Raw genomic sequence first — 25,606 nt, 5'->3', positions numbered from 1 at the left:
CCAGGATTCCATTTGTGGTGCAGGCAGCTGAGGCCACTCGACAACCGTAACACACTGGGGAGGTTACTGTGGCAGCCTGGACGACGTGATGGCATTGTGTACCAGGAGTGTGGGTGATTAATCGCTACATTCTCTAGAGTCTGATTTACAGAGATGAACACTGCACCTAAACTCTCCATGGTGTCTGTACCCCCCTTTTATTCTTTAATCTTTTTAATCAATAGATTATGCGGTTCTATTGTAGGTAAGCCGCTCTTACCTGAAATGGTTAGAAATGATCTCCATTAATACTTTAAGCGCGATGCCGTCTTATTTCTTGCTGTTTTCACAAGACTCAAGTCAATACACTCCACACGTGGCGAAGGGTTTCATTACTTTTCGTCACGTGATTAGTCCATTTATTACGGACTTGGGATTTACGGAACATTTTCTGGCAGCCTTAAGTACCAGTAACACCACACCTTCAGACCGATGACGTCTTTATCTGTGCAGCCACCACACGATTTGACTGAAGCTCTTGAATCCCATGACGTGTGTTGCTGTTTTTATTCCAGGTTTTCCAGACCATTTTTCTCAGGTTAGGAAAGCCCCATAGTAGTGCAGGCATTAATAAAGGTTGCATGTAGCCCTTCCAGCTCAGAATATCTCTGGTAATAAAACCGTCTGAATGTAGCAGGAACAAACTGAAAATACGGGACCAGACTGAAGGGGTTAATTTAGGCGAAGGGCAACCTCTTATAGTGAAGGAAGCAGGAAAAGATTCCATTTATTCCCTTCCTACAAATGGTCTTTACTGAGCTGAGTAAAATCGTCTGGTGAAGGCAAGAATAAAGAGAGAGGTGGGAGAGATAGAATTAGAGGAGATGAGCATGGGATAGTGTAGGTTATGGCTAGTTGAGAGAGAGAGAGAGAGAGAGAGAGAGAGAGAAACAATAAATATATATAGTCAGTTTTCGGATACTTCACCTCTCTCTCTCTCTCTCTCTCTCCTTGTGTAAGTCGATTATTCTCTGCCTCTGCTCACTTCTTCACCCACACACACACACACACACACACACACACACACACACAGCCTGACCAGGTGGGCAGCGGTCAATAAATCATTCACGGGGCTACTGAAGGTGGATATGGTAAGAGCATGGTTCACACACTTCCTGTCACAACCTTGACCCCCCTCCTCCCTCCCTCTCTCTCTCTCTCTCTCTCTCTCTCTCTCTCTCTCTCTCTCATAATGTACAAAATTATTATAGCAATAACCGCAATTTCCTTCCACGCTTTATCATCATTATTTTCCATACTGCCCGCTACATGATTCTCTGTCTGTCTGTCAATCTGTCTGTTTGTCTCTCTGTCAGTCTCTCTCTCTCTCTCTCTCTCTCTCTCTCTCTTGTCTGACTCATACCCCTGTAAGGAAGGGTCCACTTGCGCCACTCATTACCCCATTACACATTCCTCCTCTCTTTTTCCCCCTCTTTTCACTCGCCAACTCTATCATTACTTTCTCCCTCTCTCTCTCTCTCTCTCTCTCTCTCTCCCCCTTTTTAATTCCTTCTCTTCATCACTGACCTCTTTTCCCTCTCCCCTTTCAACCTGATTCTATTCCCTCCCTTCCAACCTCCCTACCGTCCCTACTACCTCGAACCTCCCTCTCGCTCCTGAGCTTCCTTTTCCCTCCCTATCCCCTTCCTTTCGTCCTTAACCCCTCCATCCTTTCCCCATCTCTGTCCTGACCCCACATTCCCTCTTCTTTCTCATTCGCCCCTTCACGTTCCTTCCCTCTTCCCTTGACCCTGGCCTCCCCCCATTCCCCCATTGCGTCCCTCACACCCCTTCCCTCCTCCCGCGACCCTGACCTCCCCCCATTCCCCCATTTCGTCCCTCATATCCTTTTCCTCTTCTCATTAGCTTCCGGTCTCCCCTCATTCCCCCATTTCGTCCCCTTCCCTCTCGTCATTAATAAGAGGCCCGGCACCCCTCACCTGCTCATTATCTCATTTATCGCCCTGCCTCTCGTTAATTTATCACGTAATTACCGAGACTCTCGTGGATCACTGCCACTCTCCACATGACCCTGCCGCTGCTCTTAACCCTTTCAGGACGATGACATACTTTACATATTATTGTTTTCTGCCTTCAGACGATTTTATTCAACTTTAAGATCATTACCCACTTAAACTGAACAAAACAATCTGCTCACCTGCTGGCAAGTTAATATAAAAGACGTCTAAGCTGTGAAAGGCAAAAACATAGTAGGTCGCTCTTTAAATATGAAACACAAAATCGTCTGGTAGAAGGCATAACAAAATAGTTCAAGATTTCTCGCGCCCTGAATAGGTTACTCACGGCCGTTTTTAACCACTGAAGGGCGGATCAATATATTCGTCTGACGGTGCGCAAATATAAAACTGAATACCTCCACAGTCCTGCAAGGGGTTACTGGAGACATTACAACTCTCAGACGACGGGATACCACTGCTAAAACCCATATAGTAGTCTGGAGGTTCGAAAAATGTAAAGTTGAGATTTCTATGATCTTAAAAGGATTACTCGGGGCTGCTTCTAATCGCTAAAGGAGAGAAGACATGGCTTTAAGTTGCATAAAATCACTGTGGCTCTATATTTGTATTATCCTTGGCGCCAGATCCTGTGAGCGGTGGCTCCGACAAAAAATAGCTCATGGATTTATTTCTTTTAACGACCCCTTCTGCCAGGACACGCCACTTTCCCTCACACACTCCCCTCACCTTACTCATGCTCTGCCTCCTAGTCTTCTTCCAACCATCTTACTCTCATACATCAGACACAGTTTCATAACCCATTTAATACAAGAGGTCTTCCTAAGATTAAGTAGCAAGATTACGCTGGAAAATGATGTCATCGGTGACGAAGTTTACACACACACACACACACACACACACACACACACGCAAACAATCTATCTATCCATCTAAGACAGACAGACAGATAGATTGACAGACAGACAGATACAGATATAGATACGTCTCATTGCATTACCCTCCAAGCCCCATTTTTCTTGAACCTATTTTCAATGGTGGTCCCAAGTTCATCTGGACTTGACGTAAAACCAGTGGACTGTAGGAAACCTGCCACTTCAGCCGGGCGCTCCCAGAGATAATTTGTTGATGTCATAATGAAGAACTGTGTATGTTGTGAGAGTGAAATGCATGAAGTAATGTGTTGTGGTGTGGGGGACTGGATGCCACACCACACACACATCACATCACGCACCTCACTTTCACGAGTCAGATGACATATTTTGCTGGTATATTCTTTTTACATCCAAACCATTATACTCACCTCAGGGAGAACGTCTAGAAAGGGAGGAGATTATTCAGACTCTATAGCTAACCTTTTCCAGTTCGATGAGTCTCCCACAACTGAATATGTATAAAGAAAACCGTGTCCTCTGGTCAAAATGGTTAAGGTAGCTTCCTTCAACTGCTCCTTAAGGCTTCAGTACGATAACACCTTTTTAACTGTATTCTTGCTCTCTCCGGATCATCATATATAGCTTAGGAGAGACTTTCCGAACTGGATAAGTTAGATAAAGTCTTCATTAATCCTTGCACACCACCGAAGGGCTCTTAAGGTGAATAAACTCATGTGGTGTCGGTAAGGGGGAAAAATAAAAACAGAAAGACGTACTAATGTTCTGTTGTTCTATGGAGTTAGTTATTTCAGTGGTGGTATAAAAAGATAGTGTTGTCGGTGATGGGGAAGTGTTTTATGGCGATGCTTCTGTGTCTTCATCTACTGCTGCTTCTGACAACTGTTGACGCGTTTCCATGGCACTGTTTGTTGTTGTGGTGTGTGTGTGTGTGTGTGTGTGTGTGTGTGTGTGTGTGTGTGTGTGTGTGTGTGTGTGTGTGTGTGTGTGTGTGTGTGTGTGTGTGTGTGTGTGTGTGTGAAGGTCTGGAACCTCTACATTATTCAGGTTACGTTTGCTACTTACAATAATGATCTTCCCTGTTCCCCCCTTTCTTTTTATGTGTGTGTGTGTGTGTGTGTGTGTGTGTGTGTGTGTGTGTGTGTGTGTGTGCGCGCCATGGTTAGGTTCAAAGAAAGGCACCGTTAGGGTCGAAGGAAGACAAAGTTAGGTTCAAAGAAAGCCAAGGTTAGGTTCGAAGGATGCCAAGGTTAGGTTCGAAGGATGCCAAGGTTAGGTTCGAAGGATGCCAAGGTTAGGTTCGAAGGATGCCAAGGTTAGGTTCGAAGGATGCCAAGGTTAGGTCCGAAGGATGCCAAGGTTAGGTTCGAAGGATGCCAAGCTGAGGTTCGAAGGATGCCAAGGTTAGGTTCGAAGGATGCCAAGGTTAGGTTCGAAGGATGCCAAGGTTAGGTTCGAAGGATGCCAAGGTTAGGTCCGAAGGATGCCAAGGTTAGGTTCGAAGGATGCCAAGCTGAGGTTCGAAGGATGCCAAGGTTAGGTTCGATGAATGCAAGGGTTAGGTCTGAAGGATTCTGAAGTAAGGTATATGTGAATGACTAGGCAGAAGGGTTACTACAGAGGAAATGAGTGGTAAAGTAAATTTCAGGAGGTTGAATAAGTGGAGTAGGTGCGAGTTACCCCAACGCTAGGGCAGTACTGTATGGGTATGGAAGGATAACAAACACAAATGTGACTGACAAGGAAAGCGCCCAAACGTTCTGTCGGACTATGACATGCAACCATTTCACTTTTAGGTGCGACCAAGCTGTTAAAAAAGACCCCGTCCGAAGATCTCATGGTTGGCCCGGGAATCCAGTGTTGCTACTCGGTTAAAGCGAGGTCGGAAGAATGTCTTGAATAAGGCCAAATGATGCTAAGGATATGTCTAAAGGAGGCTGAATTTAAATACGCAAGAAGACCATGTTAAATCTGAAGGATTTCATTTTGAGGCAAAAACAGTAATATTCAAGGGATTTTCAGTTCCTTATTCTCTGGCATATGTGTATCTTCCTGAGGAAATGGGCAGCTTTGAATAGGATACATCATAATACGCCAGAAAAAATAGGTTTCTGTGTGATCAGTTGACGCGTAGATGAAACAAATATTTTCCAATCGATATGGCATAACTACATGCCGTGGCATTTTCCTGGTATGAACGGTGAGTATCCCTCTCAAGCTTCTATTTCATCTCCCCTCTCAAACTTCCCTCTCACCCTCCCCTCTCAAACTTCCCTCTCGCCCTTCCTCCTCTCACACTTCTTTCTCACCCTCCCTCATCTCACACTTCCCTCTCAACTTCCTCTCTCACAGTTCCGTCTCATCATCTTCTTCTCTCACTCAACCCTCGCACCTCCTTCCTCAATCACACTTAACTCGTACTCCCCCCTCTTCATACAGTTCCCTTTTACCCCATCCTCATTCCATGTACAGTACAAACACTGCCTCACTCTAGTTACCTTCGATCCAACCTAACCTTGACACGTCACTCAGGCCCAACCACATTCACTAGGCCTACACCTTCTTCCCAACCTCACTCTTACTGTACTTACCGGCGAGACTACCATAACCTAACAGACTAACCTTTTGTAACTTAACTAACGCTAACCAGACCGAACCTAACCCTACCAGACTAACGTAACCTACACTTCTTGGAAAGCATGTGCCAAAATTGATTATACTTTGGAAATCTGCGTGCCATTTTGACCAAGAGGAATTTAAAGTGACTAATATATCCGGGAAACGTAACTTCACAGGTCACTGCGATCGTAAAAGAAGGATATAAACGAAGATTAAAAACAAAGCCTACACGTTAAACTTTACACGCAAATGTCAGTCGAATATTTTGGGTGGTGGTGTGACCGTGACCTTGGGTTCCCCGTGACGTCAGCACTTTAAGGTCAGCCTCCCTAGGACTAATGGCACGTGAAGCTGACCTTTTATACAAGTGTGGACTGTGGCGAATATTGGATGAGTTCCGCTGAAGTGGACAAGAGGGAAGGGGCGTGAGGTGGGGAAGGAAGGCTTGGAATGTCTCCTTGATGAGCTTTATGTATTGTAATGGCCGGCTTGCACACGCCTGATATTAGAGTGTTCCTATACTTTACTTTCTTTCTATATCTACTGTGACTGCTACCTGTGTCACTTGCATCCTCTTCATAGTATTCTTTGATCACTACCTTAACCCAGCTTCATCCTCTTTCTAAGCCAACTTCATCGTTATACTTCACCTTCATAAAAAAAACGAAAACGAAAGAAAGTCTGTAATAGCGATTCCCACAATTCCCTCTTCGCTAAATATGGGCTCAAGACTAGGTTACCATAGTTCAATATTTTTAGGGGAAATGATCAGAGTCCTCCCTTTGGTGGCAATACATGTTCGAAAAACCTTCATTCCCCTGTTAAATCATTTTTGTCTTCCTCTTAAGTAACTTTTCCTCTTCTCCTGCAGTTTCTTATGTTTTTCTCTTTTTACCTCATGTTCTAGTCCGTCCATCATTCATTCTTCATTCTCTTCCAGTATCACACGTGCATCGCCTTCTCAAAACACCCTCTTACGCTTAGTACTTATATCTAATTCACACCCTCTCCATACTCTAACCACACCCTCCCTACATCCAAACTACTCCCTCCCTACATCCACACCATACACTCCCTATACTCATAGCACACCTCCCCTTACACCCAAAGCACACCACACCACACCCACCCTACACCCACACCATATCACACTCTCCGTACACACACAGTACACACTCCCTCCACCTACACCACACCATATTCTCTCCAAACTCACATCACACCACACCCTTCCTACACCCATCCCACCCTTTTCCTACACCCACATCACGCTCTCCCTGCACTCACACTACACCCTCCCTACCCCCACACCACATCACACCCTACCTACACTCACATCACACCCTACCTGCACCCACAGTACACCTATTTATCCACACCATACCCTTCCTACACCCACACAACAGCCTACCCACATCCACACCACACACACCCGAACACCCATACCATACCCCCCCCCAGCACCCACACCATACCCCCTCCCAACACCCAAACCACATCCTCGTTTCGTTGCTCCTATTTCCCTTCCTTCCTCTCATCCTTTCCCTTCCCTCACTCTATACGACAAAAATCAGACATAATCCGCTTTAAATCATCTATAAAGAACTATCTAATGGACAATTATCGATGACATAAACCATAATGAAATGTATTAAGTTCATTCTCGATCAGGAATTCTGTGAACGGCGTCACTGTGACGAATACATTTTTAAGTTTTAATATACCTGCTTAATGGATATCCAGTATAACAGAGAGAGAGAGAGAGAGAGAGAGAGAGAGAGAGAGAGAGAGCGAGAGAGCTTTGTAAGCGTCTATGCAAAATAGGCTAAATAAAGAATTTCAATTTGAAATTTCCCAGACCACATCCCTCGCCCAATCTCCTCCCTCATCTCATCCTTCCCTACATCCTCACCACACCTTCCCTATACCCACACCCTCTGGTTACACCCTCGAGAGAATAGGTCATGAACACGTGTGTGAAGTGTGGTGATGGTGGTGGCGGCAAATGTTAGAGGGACCTTTGGTTGCAGCGTTAAACATTTATGACTGAACTTTGTGATATGGCCCGCTGGTGGGCTACGTCACTAGAGGAAGGAGGGAAGGAACAAGATGAGGAAGGAGGAAGGAAGGGGTTGAAGAAGGAAGGATGAAACGGCTGAAGACGGAAAGAGGAAACGGAAGAAGGAAGTGGCTGAAGAAAGAAAAAGAAAGTGATTAAAGAAAGAGGAAGTGACTGATGACAGACGGCGGAAGAGACTAAAGAAGAAAGACTAAATAGATTGACGAAGCATGAGGAAAGACTGAGGAAGCAAGCATGAGGGAGCTGAAGAATGAAGGAAACAATAAGAGAATGAGGTAGGGAGTGACTGGGGAAGGAAGGCGGAAGTGACTGATGAAAGAATTCGGAAGAGACTGAGGAAGGAAGGAGGAAGACAGTCAAAAAGAAAGGAGAAGACTGATGAACGAGGCGGGAATACAAGATTACCTAGTGGGTCATTACTTGTCTTAAATAACCTCACTTAAGGATTATCGTGTGGCTAATGTATTACGATATTTATTTAACTACGGAAGACCTTCTTGAGCAAACAGTTAGAGGTCTGAAAAAGAAAGTATAGGAGGGAGGGAAAGTTAGAAGAAACAACTGGAACGGAAAGGAACAGTGAGTGAACGAATGAAAGAAGGAAGGAAGTGAAAAGGAGAAATGGAGGAAGAGCGTGATATTTGTGTTTGAACTTTAAAAACAAAATGTGGGGAGGGGGGGGTAATGACGTCAAGGGAGAGAGGGGTGAAGAGAGGAGTGGGGGGTGAAGTGAGGGGTAGATGGCAGGAATGTCAACTGATGAAGCACTGGGTGAAGGAATAAAGGAAGTGGAAGATAGGGAAAGCACAGAACAAAACTGCGATATAGCATTCAAAGGATTTACACGAGACACTAGGTAGGACGGAAGCGAAAATAGGAGATAAGGGAGACGACACACTAACATATATAAGGAAGGGAAAGGGGATGGGAAAACTGGAGAACAGGAGGGAGGGTGAGGGAAGGAAAACAGGAAAATACAGGAAGAACATGATAAAAGGCAGAGAAAAAACCTGAACTGCAGAGGAGATGGAAAGACAAGAGAGAGAGAAGAAGGGAAGGAATGGATGAAGACAGAAGAAGGGGTGTAGGTGAAACATGATGAAATGAAGAGGAATAAGAAGAAAATCATGAAACTATGAGAGAAGTCATAATCAGGGGACATCAAAAAGACAGGACAGAATAAAGGAAGGAAAGGGAGGCCATAAAAACGGAAGGCAGAAAGGCATAATTTAACAAGGCATCGAAACACCTCCCCCTCCTATCCGTTAACCCCTTGAAACAGATGCTTTTTCCTTTTTTAGCTTATTCTTATTACATCCAGACGATTTCATTCAGCTTGGGATGAAGAGGAAGCGAGGAGACGCAGAATAAGAGCCAGAGATTGAAGCTGCAATCTGGAGTGTGAGATGGATCATGAATTATAAGGCGCGGGATGACGAAGTGTGGCAGAGAGTGGGTTAGTTCTCGGAAAACTTATAGGCCTCTCTCTCTCTCTCTCTCTCTCTCTCTCATACGCACACACACACACGCACAAAGAAACAATGAGAGAGAGAGAGAGTGTGTGTGTGTGTGTGTGTGTGTGTGTGTGTGTTTCATGCTATCTAGGTGTTCTTCGGTAAGAGTTCCGCATACTCATGCCGCTTCCTGGGATCTATTTAAGTTTCTCGAGAACAGTTTGGGTTTCTCGAGAACAGTATGGGTTTCTCGAGAACAGTATGGGTTTCTAAAGAACAGTATGGGTTTCTAAAGAACAGTATGGGTTTCTCGAGAACAGTTTGGGTTTCTCGAGAACGGTATGGGTTTCTCGAAACCACATGGGTTTCTCGAGAATAGTATGGGCTTCTAAGACAGCAAGAAATAAATATGTAAATAAGTAAATAAATAAACTACCTAAATAATTTAAAAAAATGTCCTATGGCTATAAAGAATGAGATTATTTATAAGGACATTACAGTCAAAGCAAAAAAAAACGCTTCGGGTTGATTTTCCTGATTATTTCTCTGTTTATTAGTTTTGTCTTTATTTTCTTGGGGTAAATTTTCTTGGGTCTGTCATGTTTCCTGAGATTTTCGTGGAAGAAGCAACAGTGTGTCTTGGGGATCATCTGTATCTTGTTATTTTAGAGGAGATGCATTTGTATATCCAGAAACCAATTTATACTTCCTTTGATTATATTTTATTAGGAGTGATAAATTTCTAACACTACTGGGAGACTGATTTGTGTTTCTAGGGGCTGGCTTGTGTTTCTCGTGCTTAATTTCCTTGTGATGCAGGTGTTCCTAGGGATTTGGTGGCTTAATTTGTGTTTCTTGTTCGTGCTGCTTTGGATAAGGTGGTGTTTTGTCAGAGGTGAAGTGTTTGTTGTGATTAAGCCATTCAGAAGATGACCTAATTATTATCTTAACATCTTGGCATCAATGGAAGATTTTACCCAGCGATGAGGAGAAGTCTCGAGATGAAATAGTGAAAGGTGACTACTTCTAACCCCTTCACTACAAGAAAATGAAATCGTCTTGGGGCAAAAATAATAAGAAAGTCCCTGATCGTCTTGGAGGGGTTGATACGTTGTCCTCCTCCCTCTCATCGTGTTACCTCCTCAGCTCCCGTTACCCCCACCTTGACCCAGTAACCTTTAGCCAGCCCGGGGGAATACCTAGAAGAGCCGCTGCATAGATAGGTCAGTGCTTAGGAGGAGGAGGTGGATGAAGAGAGACTGACTTGGAAGATGTTTGGATGGAGAGAGAGAGAGAGAGAGAGAGAGAGAGAGAGAGAGAGAGAGAGAGAGAGAGAGAGAGAGAGAGAGAGAGAGAGAGTGAGTTGAAGGGTGATGTGAAGGAATAGGTGAGGGTGAAGGAAGAGTGAGAGATTAACTATGGTGGCGCTTTTGTTCTAACCTGACAAACATCACTATCACCTTTGAAATGTAGTCAGACTGGCGGGTCGACTTTCCTATAATTCTTTCACTTTAACCTGGCTCAAATTTTCATCCTTTTGTAGCTAGTTTCCCAGAGATCAGGGGCAGAAAAAGGCAATACTGTGGCTCCACGTCCTTTCTGCAGCACTTCTTCATGACTAGGCCTAGTATCATATTCTACAGTAGAGTTAATCCATTGTTATAACTTCACATTCAAGACAAAGGGATGGAAATTTTAGGCCAAGGCAAGGTGAACGGAGTATAGTAATTAAGTCAGCTCATTCCTACCCCATAGCTATAGAATTAATTTGAAGTTGTGGGAGTGACCTAGTTCCGTCAAGTGAAAACAAGCTGATTATAGAAAGGTGTGTGAGGGAGGAATGGTTGGAAGAAGAGGTAGACCAAGAACGGGTTGAAGGAGGAAGGTGAGGAATACACGAGGGAGGCTGGTGCGTCATGGCAGGAGGAGAGTCTTCATGGGTAGAGACTAAAATTCCTGGAGGGCATTTGTCGAAGCCACTCACAGGATGAGGGGTCATGCAATAAACATATGGATAGACGTACAACATACCGAACTATCCATTACTTTAAATACAATCCATACAAAAACCATATAATACAAAAATGCTATACCTTTACACTTTACAAGCCCGTGATAACTAAGGGGTACATGGCACAAACACACCCATCAATTAGGTTACATAAGGAATTACTACGATAATGGCTGGTTGGAAGGGAATGTTACATAACCCACACCTTGACTATGCAAACACACACACACACACACACACACACACACACACACACACACACACACACACACACACACACACACATTTCAACAGGGTTTCAGTGAAGAAATGAATGCCATAGAAATGCACAGAAACGACACAACATTCATCACACACACACACACACACACACACACACCAAACCCTTTCAACAGTTGCAATAAAGAAATGAAAGCCATTGAAATATACTGAAACCCGCCACTACATAAAATACATCACACACACACACACACACACACACACACACACATACACACACACACACACACACACACACACACACACACACACACACACACACACACACACACACACACTAACGAGCCATCAAAAAGAAAAATAATGTATAAAAACGAATGTGGTGGAAGTGTATTGATCATGGCCATTGTGTCCCACTAACAAGGTATTGTGACCCGTCAAAAGGTGGGACACTATCAACACCAGCCAGCTCAGGTGTGCAAAGGTCAGGTCAAAGGTAAACAAGGTCGCTCCACATGCAAACAAGATCAGGCCAGGTGAAAGAAGGTAAGGTTAGCTTTAAAAAGGATCGGAATTAATGTAAACTAAGTAAGGTCAGGATGAACAAGGTCAAGTTAGGTTAAACAAGGTCGGGTCATATATAAACACTGTCACTGTACATGTAAACAAAGTCAGGTCATTTAAACAGTCTGATTAGGTTTTAATAACGTTAGACTCCATGTAAGAAAGACCACTCAACTTGCAAACAAGATCAAGTCAGGTCAAGTAAGGTCAGGCTGAGTTTGAATAATGTCGTTGCTACATGTAAACAAGGTAAGGTCAGAGTAAACAAGAACAAATAAGTTGAATGAGGTCAGGTCATACGAAAAAGAAGTCGTGCTCAGTTAAACAATATCAGGTTGGATTTAAAAAAGTATCGAACAGTTTAATATCGTCAAAGGACATGTAAACAATCCTTTGGCATCGAGGTAAAGATATAAACAACAGCCTCTCTTACGCTGAATAAAAGTCAGCCTCTCTTACGCTGAATAAAAGTCGTCGGGAGGTGGAAAGAATACAAAATACACAGCATTTACCGTATTAAAGGCGTCAGATTAGTCCTATAACTTTTATCCCCTTACCCCCTATCCCGTTACCCCCTTTCCATTCTCCCACTAACCTCTTCCCATTCACCAATCTTCCCCCTCCCCATCCACCCACGATCCCCTCTCCATCCAATAACCATCTCCATCCCCATCTACCCACTGCGCCCTTCCCCATCTACTCACTACCCCCTCCCAGTCCAACTTTACTCCTTCCCACCCATATCCCCCTCCTCATCAACCCACAAACCTTTCCCCCATCCACTGACTACTTTTCCCCACTCACTTCCCCATCCCCATTCACTTCCCCCCCCCCTATCCACCCACTAACTCCCTCTCCCCACTCTATCTTCCACCCTCTTCCACTTCCCTTACATTCTTCCACTTTCATATCAGTCATCACTCCGGCTCACAACGCCCATCCACTTTAGGTTCATACTCTGCATTCTTCCTCTCTTACTCTCTAATTTTCGTATTCTCTCTCTCTCTCTCTCTCCCTCCGGTTAATTCTTGCCTCTCTATTCCTCCTACAGACCAGCCTGTTCTATGTTGGCGATCATCACCAATAACGAGTTCATTTTCAGACCCGTTTCCAGTTAAAACAACAATAACAATAACTGTCATAATAACAACAACAACAACAACAACAACAACAATAATAATAATGATAATAATAATAATAATAATAATATTATTATTATTATTATTATTATTATAATTATTATTATTATTATTATTATTATTATTATTATTATTAACAGCAAAAATAAACGCCATGAAAACTAAAGCAACAGCAGAAATCAAAAACAACAATAGCATAACAATCCAATGACAACTAAAGTAACGATAACAAACCCACAACAAAAACAGCAACAACAACAACAACGTAATAAATAATAATAATAATAATAATAATAATAATAATAATAAAACCATAACAATGAGGGCCACACTAACACGTATAACACCACTCAGTTATGGCAACACCCTTAGCAACGACGGTAAACAACTGCAACCCTAAAACAACAGCACTGCCTCTAACCACATAACAAACACCACCAACAATACAATGACAATTACACAACATCAACAACACTACAACCATACAACAACCCAACATGGTAAAAGGAACAACAGAAGTATCACCCACATAACAGTAACAACAAACAGAACACTAGCTACAACCACACTCCGACAACTGGACACTACCAACAATCACAAAAATAATTACAAGCACACAACACCGGTCCAAAACAATTCTACCAACAATCAAGCAAAGACAATTAAAGAACAAAACTATTAGCCGCAACACTCTCTAAACAACACCAAACAACAACACTAGCTACACTCAAACAACGACAATCGAGGCATGACCCTGACAATAGGAAAAAAATAAAATCAACAGGAGCTAAATAATTCTCCATAACCATCGTTGGCGCAAAAGAAAAAAAAAATGTACTACCTTTGATGTACAACCACTGTGTACACGTGACATGGCTGTACTGTGGTGGAGGGTGTAGGGTAGTACCGGTACATTTTATTACAGCGGGACATGAACACCGTGCTGTATATTCCGACGCAGCGGCATGGGTGGTGCTTGAAAAGAGGCATGCATAGTTGATGGCACGGCGGCGAGTCTTCCATTATTCATCTCATACACTTTTCATGGCCATGCTGTTGGCTCTTGTTACTATTAATATATTACTGTTGAATCTGCAGCTTGTACCCGGGTTTGACAAGATTTTGTTAGGGAATAAAAATGAGAGAGAACAGAAGGTTAAGAAAGACCAGATCATGTCCTTTCCAAAGAATGCTAAATAAAAGAATGTAAAAATCAAGAGCCAACTTTTTCGAGGTGCATGGATATTTGGCATTTAAACGTTTAAACAACTGTATGTCACAGGGAGTGCGAAAAGTAGGCTTTACAGAATGATTTTCCAGTGAGAACTGCTGAAGTGCTTTAGTGTGCGGGTATGTCAGGTACACGAAGAGAACGTGAAAATTTACCTATTTGGCCTTTCAACAATCTCACCCTCCAGTCTACACTATAAACCTAATATATTATACAAACACAACAAGATCAAAGCAACCACGTATCGAAGTTAACCGTGTACAGTACGACAGTTCAGTGCAGCCCACCGTAACCTTATTACATTATGTTTGTTTTCCCACAACGGAAATGAACCACTCATATCTAGTATACAAAGTCGTGGTTGAATGAAATTTGGAGTTTTAGCTGTGATTCAGGGATGAGTCTCCTACTAGTCTATGACCTCGTCTTTTAAACGCAGTGTGTCCAGGCATCTCGAAATGAATGGATCTTGATTTTGGTTTCCTATTATCTTGTTTTTTTTTTTTCTTAGAGGGAAAAATTTGCGGGCTCCAAGCCTTTGGTTCTTCTTCTTCCATTAAAAAAAAAAAAAATCGACCCTTCAATCTGACAACACCTGGTCATCATCTGAGCTGAAAAGGGTTAAGAATGTTCGTCAGGTTAGAACGAACAGATTATAACTCCTGCCTCTCCCACAGGAATCTCTGGACTGCCGTGGTGGTGGTGGGTGGCTGAAGAGTGCCGCAGCCGCAGCCTCTGCCCACAGTGTGGACTCCAGCGACTCAGGCATATACGAACTGGACGATGATTACTCCTTCGTCATCACAGAGAACTCACCGGCAGAACTGGTCAGGAGGGTCGAACTGGACTTCACGCCCGTAGAGAATCTCGGTGTGTGCTTACGTTACTGTGTTTTACATGGATGAGTCTCAGACACTTACGTCCACTAACATCTTCCTGTTGACTCATTCCCATCAATTCCGAACAACGCCACATACCGATTAGGGTATCAGTATTCTTAAATTGGAGCTATGAATGAACACTATAGTAATGATATTGATGTGATAAAGCAAAACGTATGATTAACTTCTGAAATCTATTTCAGTTGTAGGTTTTAGTATAAACAAGATGATGATGATTATAATTATGATAATACAACAAACCGTTGAACACCTTCCCCAGCCACAGCCACAGCCGGACCCTTTCCTATGCCTTCCTTCACTGCCTTTTTATTTTTCCTTCTATCCGATTCTAGACACAGACTTGTTAATTCATCTCCTGAGGCTCAGCAATACCACACATCTTTATATGTCACTGCTTCGGCACTAATACTCACGATCTCCATTAAATACTCGCTCCATCTATCTATCTATTGCCAGACGCCTTATTCCAGTAAGGGGTGGCCACAAACAAATCGCCTCCATACCGCCCTGTCCCCCGTCATTTCACTGCCCTGCTCCCAGCTCACACCCCCCTCTCTCATATACTTACTGTCAAATTCAGGATTGGTGCGATGGTATTAGCAGGGATGTGTATATGTTTTGTGGAAGGTCACGTTCCCTTCTCCAGACTGGGGTTAAAGTTGCGTCCTTTCGAACACCAGATCACTTCTCTAACCACTCGACCCCCGGCTCCTACAGACCTGACAATAACGGGTAAGCAGTGTCCTCGGCTGCTGAGCGGGTACCAGAAGGCGAGGCAGGAGGAGGCAGCCATCCTAGCGTCGCTGAGGGAGGAGGGCTTCATCGCCACCTCCAAACAGAAGTGCTCCACAGGCATGGCGTTTGAGATCGTGGAGGCGACACCAGCCACAGAGTCGGCTTCGTCCAGTAAAATAAAGCCTAAGGTGAGAGGGAGCGAGGCAGGAGGGACGAAGAGGAGAGATGGAGAGATATTAAAGACAGGAAGGGAGTAATGGAAGAGTGGGAGTAAGAAGGAAGTGGGGGAGTCAGAAATGGAAGGAAGGGTGGAAGGAAGATTGAGAGACGGAAGGACGAGTTGGACAGGAATGTGAGGAGTGGCAGAGTAAGAGAAGGAAGGGAATGATTGAGTGGAAGAATGAGAGAAAGACGTAAGGGAAGGGTGGAGGACTAAGGGGAGGAAGAGAAGGATGGAGGGGTAAGAGTAGGAAGAGGAGGAAGGAATGGAAAATAAAGAAAAGGAAGGCATGAGAAGAATGGAAGAGGATGAGAAGGGAGAAGTAGCGGAATGAAAGAAGGAAATGAAGGGCGGTGTGGAGGAGTGAAATAAAGGAGGGACGGAAGGAAGGAAGGAAGGAAGGAAGGAAGAAGGAAGGGAAGAGTGAGAGAGTGGAAGAAAAAGAAAGTAGGAATCTGACGAGTGAGATTAAAGGTAAAAGATGATTGTAGGAGTAAAAGAGGGAGGAAGGAAGAAAGGAGAGGAATGAGAAAGAAGGGAAGAGAATAGTGCGAGAGTGAGAAGAGAGGAGAAAAGAGGAGAAAGAAAATGAAGGAAAAATGGAAAGGGAAGAGTGAAAGAGAGACAGAGAAGGAGGGGAAGGGATGAGTGAGTCAAAGATTGAAAAAAAGAAAGAGAAGGAAGGGGTGGAAGATTAAGAAAAGGAAGGGAAGGACGAGTGAGAGAAAGAAGGAAAGGGGGACTGAAGGAGTGAGACAGGGAGGAAAGGAAGGAATGGAAAAGTGAGAGAGAGAGAGAGAGAGAGAGAGAGAGAGAGAGAGAGAGAGAGAGAGAATGTACCAAATAACACAACAAAACAAGAAGGAAAATAGAGAAGATTACTTAATAAGACACAGATACACCACAGTCAGAAGGCAGCAAGAATGACCACCTCCCACCCCACCATTACCTGCGCTACTCACTCTTACCCTGAATATAATATGGCTGACATTTGAAGAAAGGGGGTGACGTAAGGTTTGGTAATGTCTTGTATTCCAGCCACCAGTTTCTGTGAGATATTTAAGGCAGTCTTGCATTACCTATCTCATATCACCAGGATCGTGGGTTTTGTTTTAGTATCTTGTCCCTCCTTTGGAATACGATGCTGTTTGAAGTTACTATGATTCACCTCCCACCCCTAGGGCCTTGCACGACGGGAGAGGGAGGTGTTATGGTGTGACACGGCAAAAGGACAGTGATCTTTAAACCCCAGGAAAAATAAATAAATAATGGTGGCAGAGCAGGACATTAATTTCCAGCAAGCCATTATTCAACAACAACATGCTCAAGCACACCCCATAACGGCATTGAACTAGAATGCATTAAACTAGAGAACGCGTACCTCCGCCAATGCCATTGTCATTGAAATGGATCCGGATCCGAATCCGGATCCACCCTAAAATTAATCAGTTCTTTATTGGTCCACGGCCCACCTTTCCACAAAATTTAATTGAAATTAACTGAGAACTTTTGGAGATATTGTGCAGGATACTCCGGATCTGGATCCGGATCCCCCTCAAAATTTAATCATTTCTTCCTTGGCCCATAACCCACTCTTCCACAAAATTTCATCAAAATCCGTTCATAACTTTTTTAGTAATCCCGGATCCGGATCCGTGGATACAGAATCCGGATTCGGATCCGCCCCGAAATTTGACGAATTCTTTCTTGGTCCGTGGCCCACCTTTCTACAAAATTTGACTGAAATTCGTTGAGAACTTTTGGGTATACTGTGAAAGGATATTACAGATCAGGAGCTGGCTCAAAATTTAACAATTTCTTCCTTGGCCCATGACCCACCCCTCCACAAAATTTCATCAAAATCCGTTCATAACTTTTTAAGTAATCCTGCTAACAGACAGACAGACAGACAGAGAGGCAGACAGATGGACAGACTGACAAACAAACAAACCAACGCGGGGTAAAACATAACCTCCTTGGCGAAGGTAGCTATCAGTGCTTAGCATATTCTTCCCGTTCTAAGCATGGACGGTAGACATTATGGGAATACATGTCCGGTGAACACCTGTCACATCAACTGCTGATATGTGGAGTGGACATCCAGAACAGAGGAACAGGCAAACTCTCACATTTTGACATGCCTTTTTATAACATCTGTCTGGATATGAAGTGATGAACCTGTATTCCACGTTACATAATGCAGTCACTAGAGAAGCTGAGGCCAAACTCCCATTTCCTCTCGTTGTGTTCCATCAGTGACCTCTAAGACTTTGGGCTTGCCTTTTCTTTGCGCTCTTAGTTTTAAAAAAATTATTAGTGATATATATATATATATATATATATATATATATATATATATATATATATATATATATATATATATATATATATACTTTACCTTGACTAAACGCTAACTACAAACACTAACCCTGCAAGTCTCAACTTCCTCGATCATTAACTGTTTCATGTAGTGTCTAATAATGAGCTTACCGTATCGCAATCTTAGTAAAAAAAAAAAAAATGACGCATCATAGAAACTTTCATCTTTTATTAATCTTAATGCCTGTTATTATCACTAATCCTCCAAGCCACAGCCTCCTTAAGCAATAACCCTTTCCCGGAAAATGGGCACACTTACGGTTTAATGAGGATACCAGCACGTAGTTTTATCGAGTTGAAATACATCCCTGGCATGGAAAGGGTTAAAAATTATCCCAAGTAATCTCACTGCTGGGATTTTGTTATGCTCAACTAGTACCGTCTGGTGTTAACAAAAATAAAATTACTGAATCCGTCCATATAAGTGAAATCTAAAACAAATCCCCTTTCTCCAGGACTTCCTACCGGAGGAGACGAAGCGGCACCTGGAGAGGCAGCGTGACAAGCACCACCTGCGGGATCTAACGCAGGAGGACGTCAGGATGAAGATGCACCTTGCCAATGAGAGGCGCCAGGTGAGACATAGTTACATATATACACAGGCCAAACAGAACTTACGGTCCTTACTCAGTGGTCTGGCATTAATATCAACAAAAAGATATATTCTCTTTATACAGAATGTTACTATTCCGTCTAATCTGTCCTTACACTTTAACTACCCACCTATCACGCCGACACGTTCACTAGATCATTATTGCACTTTTATATGGGTCCGATTCTGGGCATAGGCTTAAAATACCGTTCCCTAAGGCCAAGCAGTCCTCCCACACGTCATATAGCTGCACATGTCACCACTTCGGCACTAACACCCATCGTTCTAACTGAATACATGCAATGGTATCTCATTCAGGACTAGTGCACTGGTATAAGAGGAGGTATTTTTAAGACATGTTGGGGGTCGTGGAAGGTCGGTAAAGTCTGTTTTTAACGAATTTCCATCCATCAAAGTGTTCCCTAGCCCACCCTGGGATAGAACTCGCGTATTTTCAGACAACAGACGACCTCTAACCACTCGGCCATCACGTACCTGTAGGCCAAAGCTAAGTGGCCCTCAGGAATGGCAGACTATCTAAAAACGAGAATGATGTAAAAAATCAGCCTCACCTATACTTTTCACATCGATTTAGGACTAGCTACACTTTCATGACAAGTTATGTGCTGAAGTACATTTGATTATCAACTTGCCAACAGGCATCCTAGGTATGTCCAGGGTTATGGGTCATGAGGGCAACATTATTTTTACTGCATTGTGTCAAGGTTTTTGTTAGTGTGGTGGTAAGGAATCCGTTTCTGTCCCTGCTCAGTATTTTGTCTCTTTTATATAGCCCATAATGTTTTCCTTACAAAACATGTGCAAGTGAGACCAAATCATTGTATGAACGGTTTCCAAACAATTATAACTGTTCGCACTATTCTTTTGCGTACACTACTTTTTGTTGCTGTTGTTCATGCTGCCATTAATATAAGTGATATAGATACAGTTTTTCTCCTGTTTTTAAAAAGGTCTGTTATCGGGCAAAACAAAATCTTCGACTTATGTCTTTGATATCTAGAATGCTGTACATATCCAAGCATAATACCAGGTGTTACAATGCGACTCCTCAGCATCCTCAAACTCAACCAGTTTTCATTAGATCGCCTCTAGGATCACGTATAAAAAAATCCCTGAACTATACTGTGCTGTACCTTGGTGACTGTGTTCAAACAACTTTCCAAGCCTCTAACATCTCAAACTAGTATGCACCGGCGACCTTTAGTTCAGCGTCTTCAAGCCATGGCGACCGTGTTTTGTTTACATTTGACGTCATGAAGCCGCCATGACACCTATATGACGTCACCAGAGTTGCCAATGTACCCTTCTGCTTTATTACTCCGTGTGGGTCTGTATGAGCGATACTCTCTGACCGCCGACGTTAAAAAATGTATATGCCAGATAAGGAAGGAGGAGGAATGCGTAGGGAGGTATAGGAAAGGAAAAGGTCAGTCATCTAAATATACAAATATCTACAAGCCCAGTTTACCATAGTACACGCATACTACGTCATCTGGAGAGAGAGAGAGAGAGAGAGAGAGAGAGAGAGAGAGAGAGAGAGAGAGAGAGATCAGCTGTAGAAAGGTTAGTATGTCGTAGGGTATACAGAGTCCACAGAACACAGCAGGAACAAATACTGAATTAACAGAACCACTTTTTTTATTAATTTTTTTAATACGCATTTTCTTCATCTTTATCCTTAACCCCCTTGCGACGAGGTGCTCCTTGAGATTTAGAATATCGTCTGCTGACTGTAAGAATAAAGCGAAATAGGCTATATCTTTGGACATATTATTGAGGACAGGGTGGCTAAGTGGTAGAGCGACGGACTCGGGATCGGTGGGTCGTGAGTTCGAGCCACGCCCGGTAGCTGTCATGCCGGGAGGGGTAGCGCCCTCCTGTCACCTCGCAGGGCTATAATTATGATCTAGCAAAGTCTAGCTCGGGGGAACATTTGTCTTGGTATAATTCCCTTTCCCTTTAGACTTTCCTTCTTTTATTTCTCCCTCCTCCACTTTCACATTCTCATTTCTTTGTCTCGTACGCAGTTCCTCTCTCTCTCTCTCTCTCTCTCTCTCCTTTCTACAGCTTCTTTCTCCTCCTCGCATCTGCCACTTCCTCCTCTTCCCCCTCCCATTTATCACTTCCTCCTCCTCCTCCTCCTCCTCCTCCTCCTCCCTTCAAATACTTTCTAATACTTTTTCTTCTCTTCCTTCCCTCGCTCCACCACATTACATCTAAACTACAATAAGTTTTTCTCGAGCTAAATAAATCGTTTGGAGTTGGCAGGAATATTACTTAACAGATGTCTCTAACTCCTTCCTTAGCGGTGGTCTCAGATGAAGAAAAGAGTCAGGAAGCAGTAAGAACAGAAAAAAAAAAAAAAAAAAGAACATTATGGTACTAAACAGGATGACCTAAAAAAAAAAAAATCTCTGGAGACAGAAGGAATGAAAAAAAGCTAATGGTACTCAGAATGTCATAATTTTCTCCCTCAAACGTCACTGTACTGAAAGGGTTAGCAGTTGCTCACTCAAAGCCCGTCGTAGTGTGGGGGTTAAGATGACGTATGTCTTAGTTCACTCCTGCTACCACACAGTTTTAATCAGTGTTGGAGAAACTTTTTGAACTGAAGCAGTGACCTTACCTGGAGCCTTCATTAACCTGGTCATTGCTAGAGGACGTCCCTAAGTTGCACATAAATTATTATATCGGTAGCCAGAGCAAAATATATATATATATATATATATATATATATATATATATATATATATATACAAAATAGGTAGCTTCTGTAATAGTATTAAGAGTTTCTCTGTCCCTCAGGCTGAACTCGAGACAAAGAAGAAGACAGCCGGGCTGTTCAGGAAGGAAAACACGGCTGAGAAGAAGGTGCAAGAGATGAAGCAGAAGGTGGCGCAGAAGAAGGATGCTGCGCTGGAGAAGAGGTGAGAGGCGGGGGAGGAGAGGAGAGGAGAGAGAGGACGAGGAGAAAGGAGAGAAATTTCACACACACACACACACACACACACACACACACACACACACACACACACACACACACACACACACACGCAAGCGAAACTAACTCTGCGGACAACTTGCCGGATTTCATTGAGGAGAGAGAGAGAGAGAGAGAGAGAGAGACAGCGAAACTGTAAGCTAGTAATGACAGGAGGCAGAAAGTACAAAAAAGATGGGGTAAAGGAGAAGGGAAAACTGGGTCGGGAAAGCAGATGCTGTATTACATAATATAGTGCCTACTTAATTTTTGCCAGTACTATCATTTTTATATCATTATCACTCCAATCGCCTTCCATCATTCTTATCAACCTTAAAAAAACGTGATATGACTGACCACCAACACCACTACCATCACAACCAAAATTACCACTTACATCATTGCAATATATCATTACAGTACATCATTACAACCGCCACCTATAACCAGTATCATCATCATAATCATCTTCTGTCAACCGCCATCCTATACCCCATCCCTGCATCACTATCACAATCACCATTCTACACTCACCATCACCATTTCACCAACATAACCACCACCACCACAACCATCACCATCACAACCACCAGCCAATTCTCACTAACACTCGACATTACCATCACAAACACAAACCTACATTCACCAATATCCCTTCCCTCCAACACCATCATAATCACGACCCTACTTTCACCTTCATCACCATCATCACTACCATTTTCTTCTTTCCTACATCCAAGCCCTTCACATCGCATCCTTCCTCTTCCACCTTTTCCTATCACTAACCCTTCCAAGCTCTACTTTTTTCCCTTTCCTCCTCCACTCCCCTCTACTGACGTTTCCCTTCCCATCCATCCCTTCAATAACCCCTCCCTTCCCACCTATGTCCTCAATAACCATCTCCTCCCCACCTAGCCCCTCACAAAACCCTGCCCTCTCCACCAACCCTCTCACCTAACTCTTCCCTCCCCCACCTATCCCCCATCAACCCTTGTGTCCACGATTAACTCTTCCCTCCCCACCTATACCATCATTAGCCCTCCCCCCCACCAATCTCCTCTAACTTTATTCCATCCCACATATCCTCACACTAACTCTTTCCTTCCCTCCTATCTCCTCACTAACCCTGCCCTCCTCCATCTCTTCCCCAACTAACCCTCCCCGTCTACCCCCAGGGAGGCGCATCTAAAAGAGCTACGAGACAAACTCCAGGCGCAGAACCAGAAGGCCAAGCAGGTGAAGCTGAAGAAACTCATAAACGGTCCCCCTGTCCCCGTGCGTATGGGTCCCGGAAAACAGGTCTTTGTGGGCAGGGACGATGGCGACAGCTTCTTCGACTAGCCGCCAGATGTCACCGTCTCCAGGGACAGTACCGGGGAATCAAATAAGACCGAGATGAGAATGTGAGCGAATGAACACAAATATCAACAACAGAAGTGGTGTCAACAAATGAGCGACATCAACAGGGGACGAAAACGAACACAATAAGGAGGGAACAGGGAATAAACTACACCAACTGCTGAAAAGGCAGAGAACGTCAAGAGGAAGGACTCTACACTTACTGTGCTGCAGTGCTTTGGGGATACTTAGCTCTGAAACAGTTACGGTACTTATTTCATGAGGGAACGCGGGAACAGGGAACCGAAGAACGTCCTAACCTTCCAGAAACTGTTGTGATAGTGACTGTATAGACGCTGGAAGTCAGCAGGAACCGTGTTCGATTCCAGTGAGGCTTGGAAGGTCTTTACACCAGCTATAACCAAGTGGGCGCCTGACCTTGTCCCCTAAAAGTACTGCTATGCCTTGTTGACAGTTCAACACTGTCAAAGCATAATAATCATTAATGTGAATTAGGAAATACCTCGCCATCCCATGTCACAAAAAACGTTAATAGTGAAATAACACAATGGACATCAAAATGGGAAGAGAAGAAAAAAAATGAGCAAGAAATCAACAATCTGGCAGATTAATCTAAAACAGGCAGATCCTTCTTACAAGCAGTGAGAAAATGTAACTAGAAAACCACTCCTCAAGAGGTAAAGCGGAAAAATTAATCGACCACATTTTGTTACTGCTGTTACTTAGTTCTGCAATATTACAGTGTTTTGTAATATAAACTGATAAAGAGCCAGTTGCAGTGTTGTGCAGAACCGAAGTGATATGTATTCCATTCTTAAGGATCAATTGTAAAAACTTCTGTGTACAATATGTGCATATCAAAATCCTGAAATGGTGAGGATATTACATAGAAAAGTGATCTCGTTTAACAAGTCACATGTTCTCTCTCTGCTACGTCAAGCAAGAGGTACACAGAGTTGAGGACAGGTGTGTGAGTGACTGAACATTGTTGGGTATCACAAGGACCCTAGATGAAACTGTTTGTGTTAGATGTTCAAGATACCGAATGTAAACCATGATGCATATTCCATCGATGTTCAGTGTTATAATCCTATGATAACCACAAGTCACAGACTCCTTTCTATGGCTAAATATTTTTGCACACTTCTGAATCCCTCCAAAAATCCTCACAAAGTATCAGAGGTGTACACTAGAGGGAGAATGTGAATAAACGTGGAAGTACAGGCGATATGGAAAAATGGCGCCGAAATATCAAACTTACAAACGCCTGTACTCCAACAATACCATATGAAGCCTTGTGAGCTGTAGTTAGTGATGCAACCAGCTGTGTCTTATAGTTTAAATGAAGAGGGAATACTCTGCATAAGCCATGGTGATGATGGTGATGGTATGTCTCCCCATTAATTGTGTGTTCGGCCGGTGCTGGCACCTGATGGAAGACTAACGCAATAACACATATATCATCACTGTACAGTCGGACAACACACACACATACACACACACACACACACACACACACACACACACACACACACACACACACACACACACACACACTGTAAAGTAGAGGGCACTTCTGGTTTTGGGGCGACTGTAAGAGTACCTATACAGTTGAAGGAAAGCTTACATCTATGTAACACATACAGAGAGAACATCAAAACAAGACACCAGCAAACACAGCAACATACCTATCCTTCGTTTTCAAGCGACTGTAACTGAACTGAACTACTCAACTGCGTGTTTATAAAAGGTACAAAAGTGGACATTAGGTTCTCATATCAATGTAATCTTAAGTGTCCTTCTGATTATCCCTTCAGTCAGAAGTTTCTCTCTTAAAATTTCATCTAGAATGAAGACTGAAGAGCCTAAGGAAGCAAGACTGTGTCAGCGTGGAGTAGGTCAGCTTCAGGGACGAAGGGTGATGCTCCAGTAATGGAGGGAGATCGGTAAACTTTCACAGTCTCTATCAGTGTTGTTCTGATATCTCACTCAGTTTTACGAGTGAATCAGGGACTAATGCGTTTTGACCCGGCAAGTTTTGCCATGCGTTAGAGGCATTCTTCTTCATAAACTAATATGATTTTACTCTCTTTATGAATACTTAGCTCATTATCCACAAGATTAGTTATTTTTTCATGGATTATTTCTCTCAAGTTATCACTTGTCAATTAGTCAGTATATCTTACTTTCTCC

At 43.3% G+C, this 25,606-nt stretch overlaps 1 protein-coding gene across 1 annotated transcript in view; it reads left to right on the top strand.

Annotated features, from left to right (window-relative positions):
• The window catches only part of LOC145405243 (uncharacterized), an 85,672-nt gene extending 62,157 nt beyond the window's left edge, over positions 1-23,515 (top strand). The window contains exons 2-6 of the mRNA XM_080276664.1: positions 14,903-15,095; positions 15,845-16,050; positions 18,917-19,036; positions 21,880-22,001; positions 23,230-23,515. Of these exons, the coding sequence (XP_080132790.1) occupies positions 14,903-15,095; positions 15,845-16,050; positions 18,917-19,036; positions 21,880-22,001; positions 23,230-23,395 (807 nt within the window). The 3' untranslated portion in view covers positions 23,396-23,515. The remainder of the gene's footprint in view (positions 1-14,902; positions 15,096-15,844; positions 16,051-18,916; positions 19,037-21,879; positions 22,002-23,229) is intronic.
• Positions 23,516-25,606: the final 2,091 nt, after the last annotated feature.

This window comes from Coenobita brevimanus, chromosome 66 (assembly GCF_032717465.1).
Source record: "Coenobita brevimanus isolate Jiangsu-jjx chromosome 66, ASM3271746v2, whole genome shotgun sequence".
In the NCBI taxonomy this organism is placed as follows: Eukaryota; Metazoa; Arthropoda; class Malacostraca; order Decapoda; family Coenobitidae; genus Coenobita; species Coenobita brevimanus.
The sequence above is the reverse complement of the archived record's forward strand: the minus strand, read 5'-3'. Positions and strand labels throughout refer to the sequence as shown.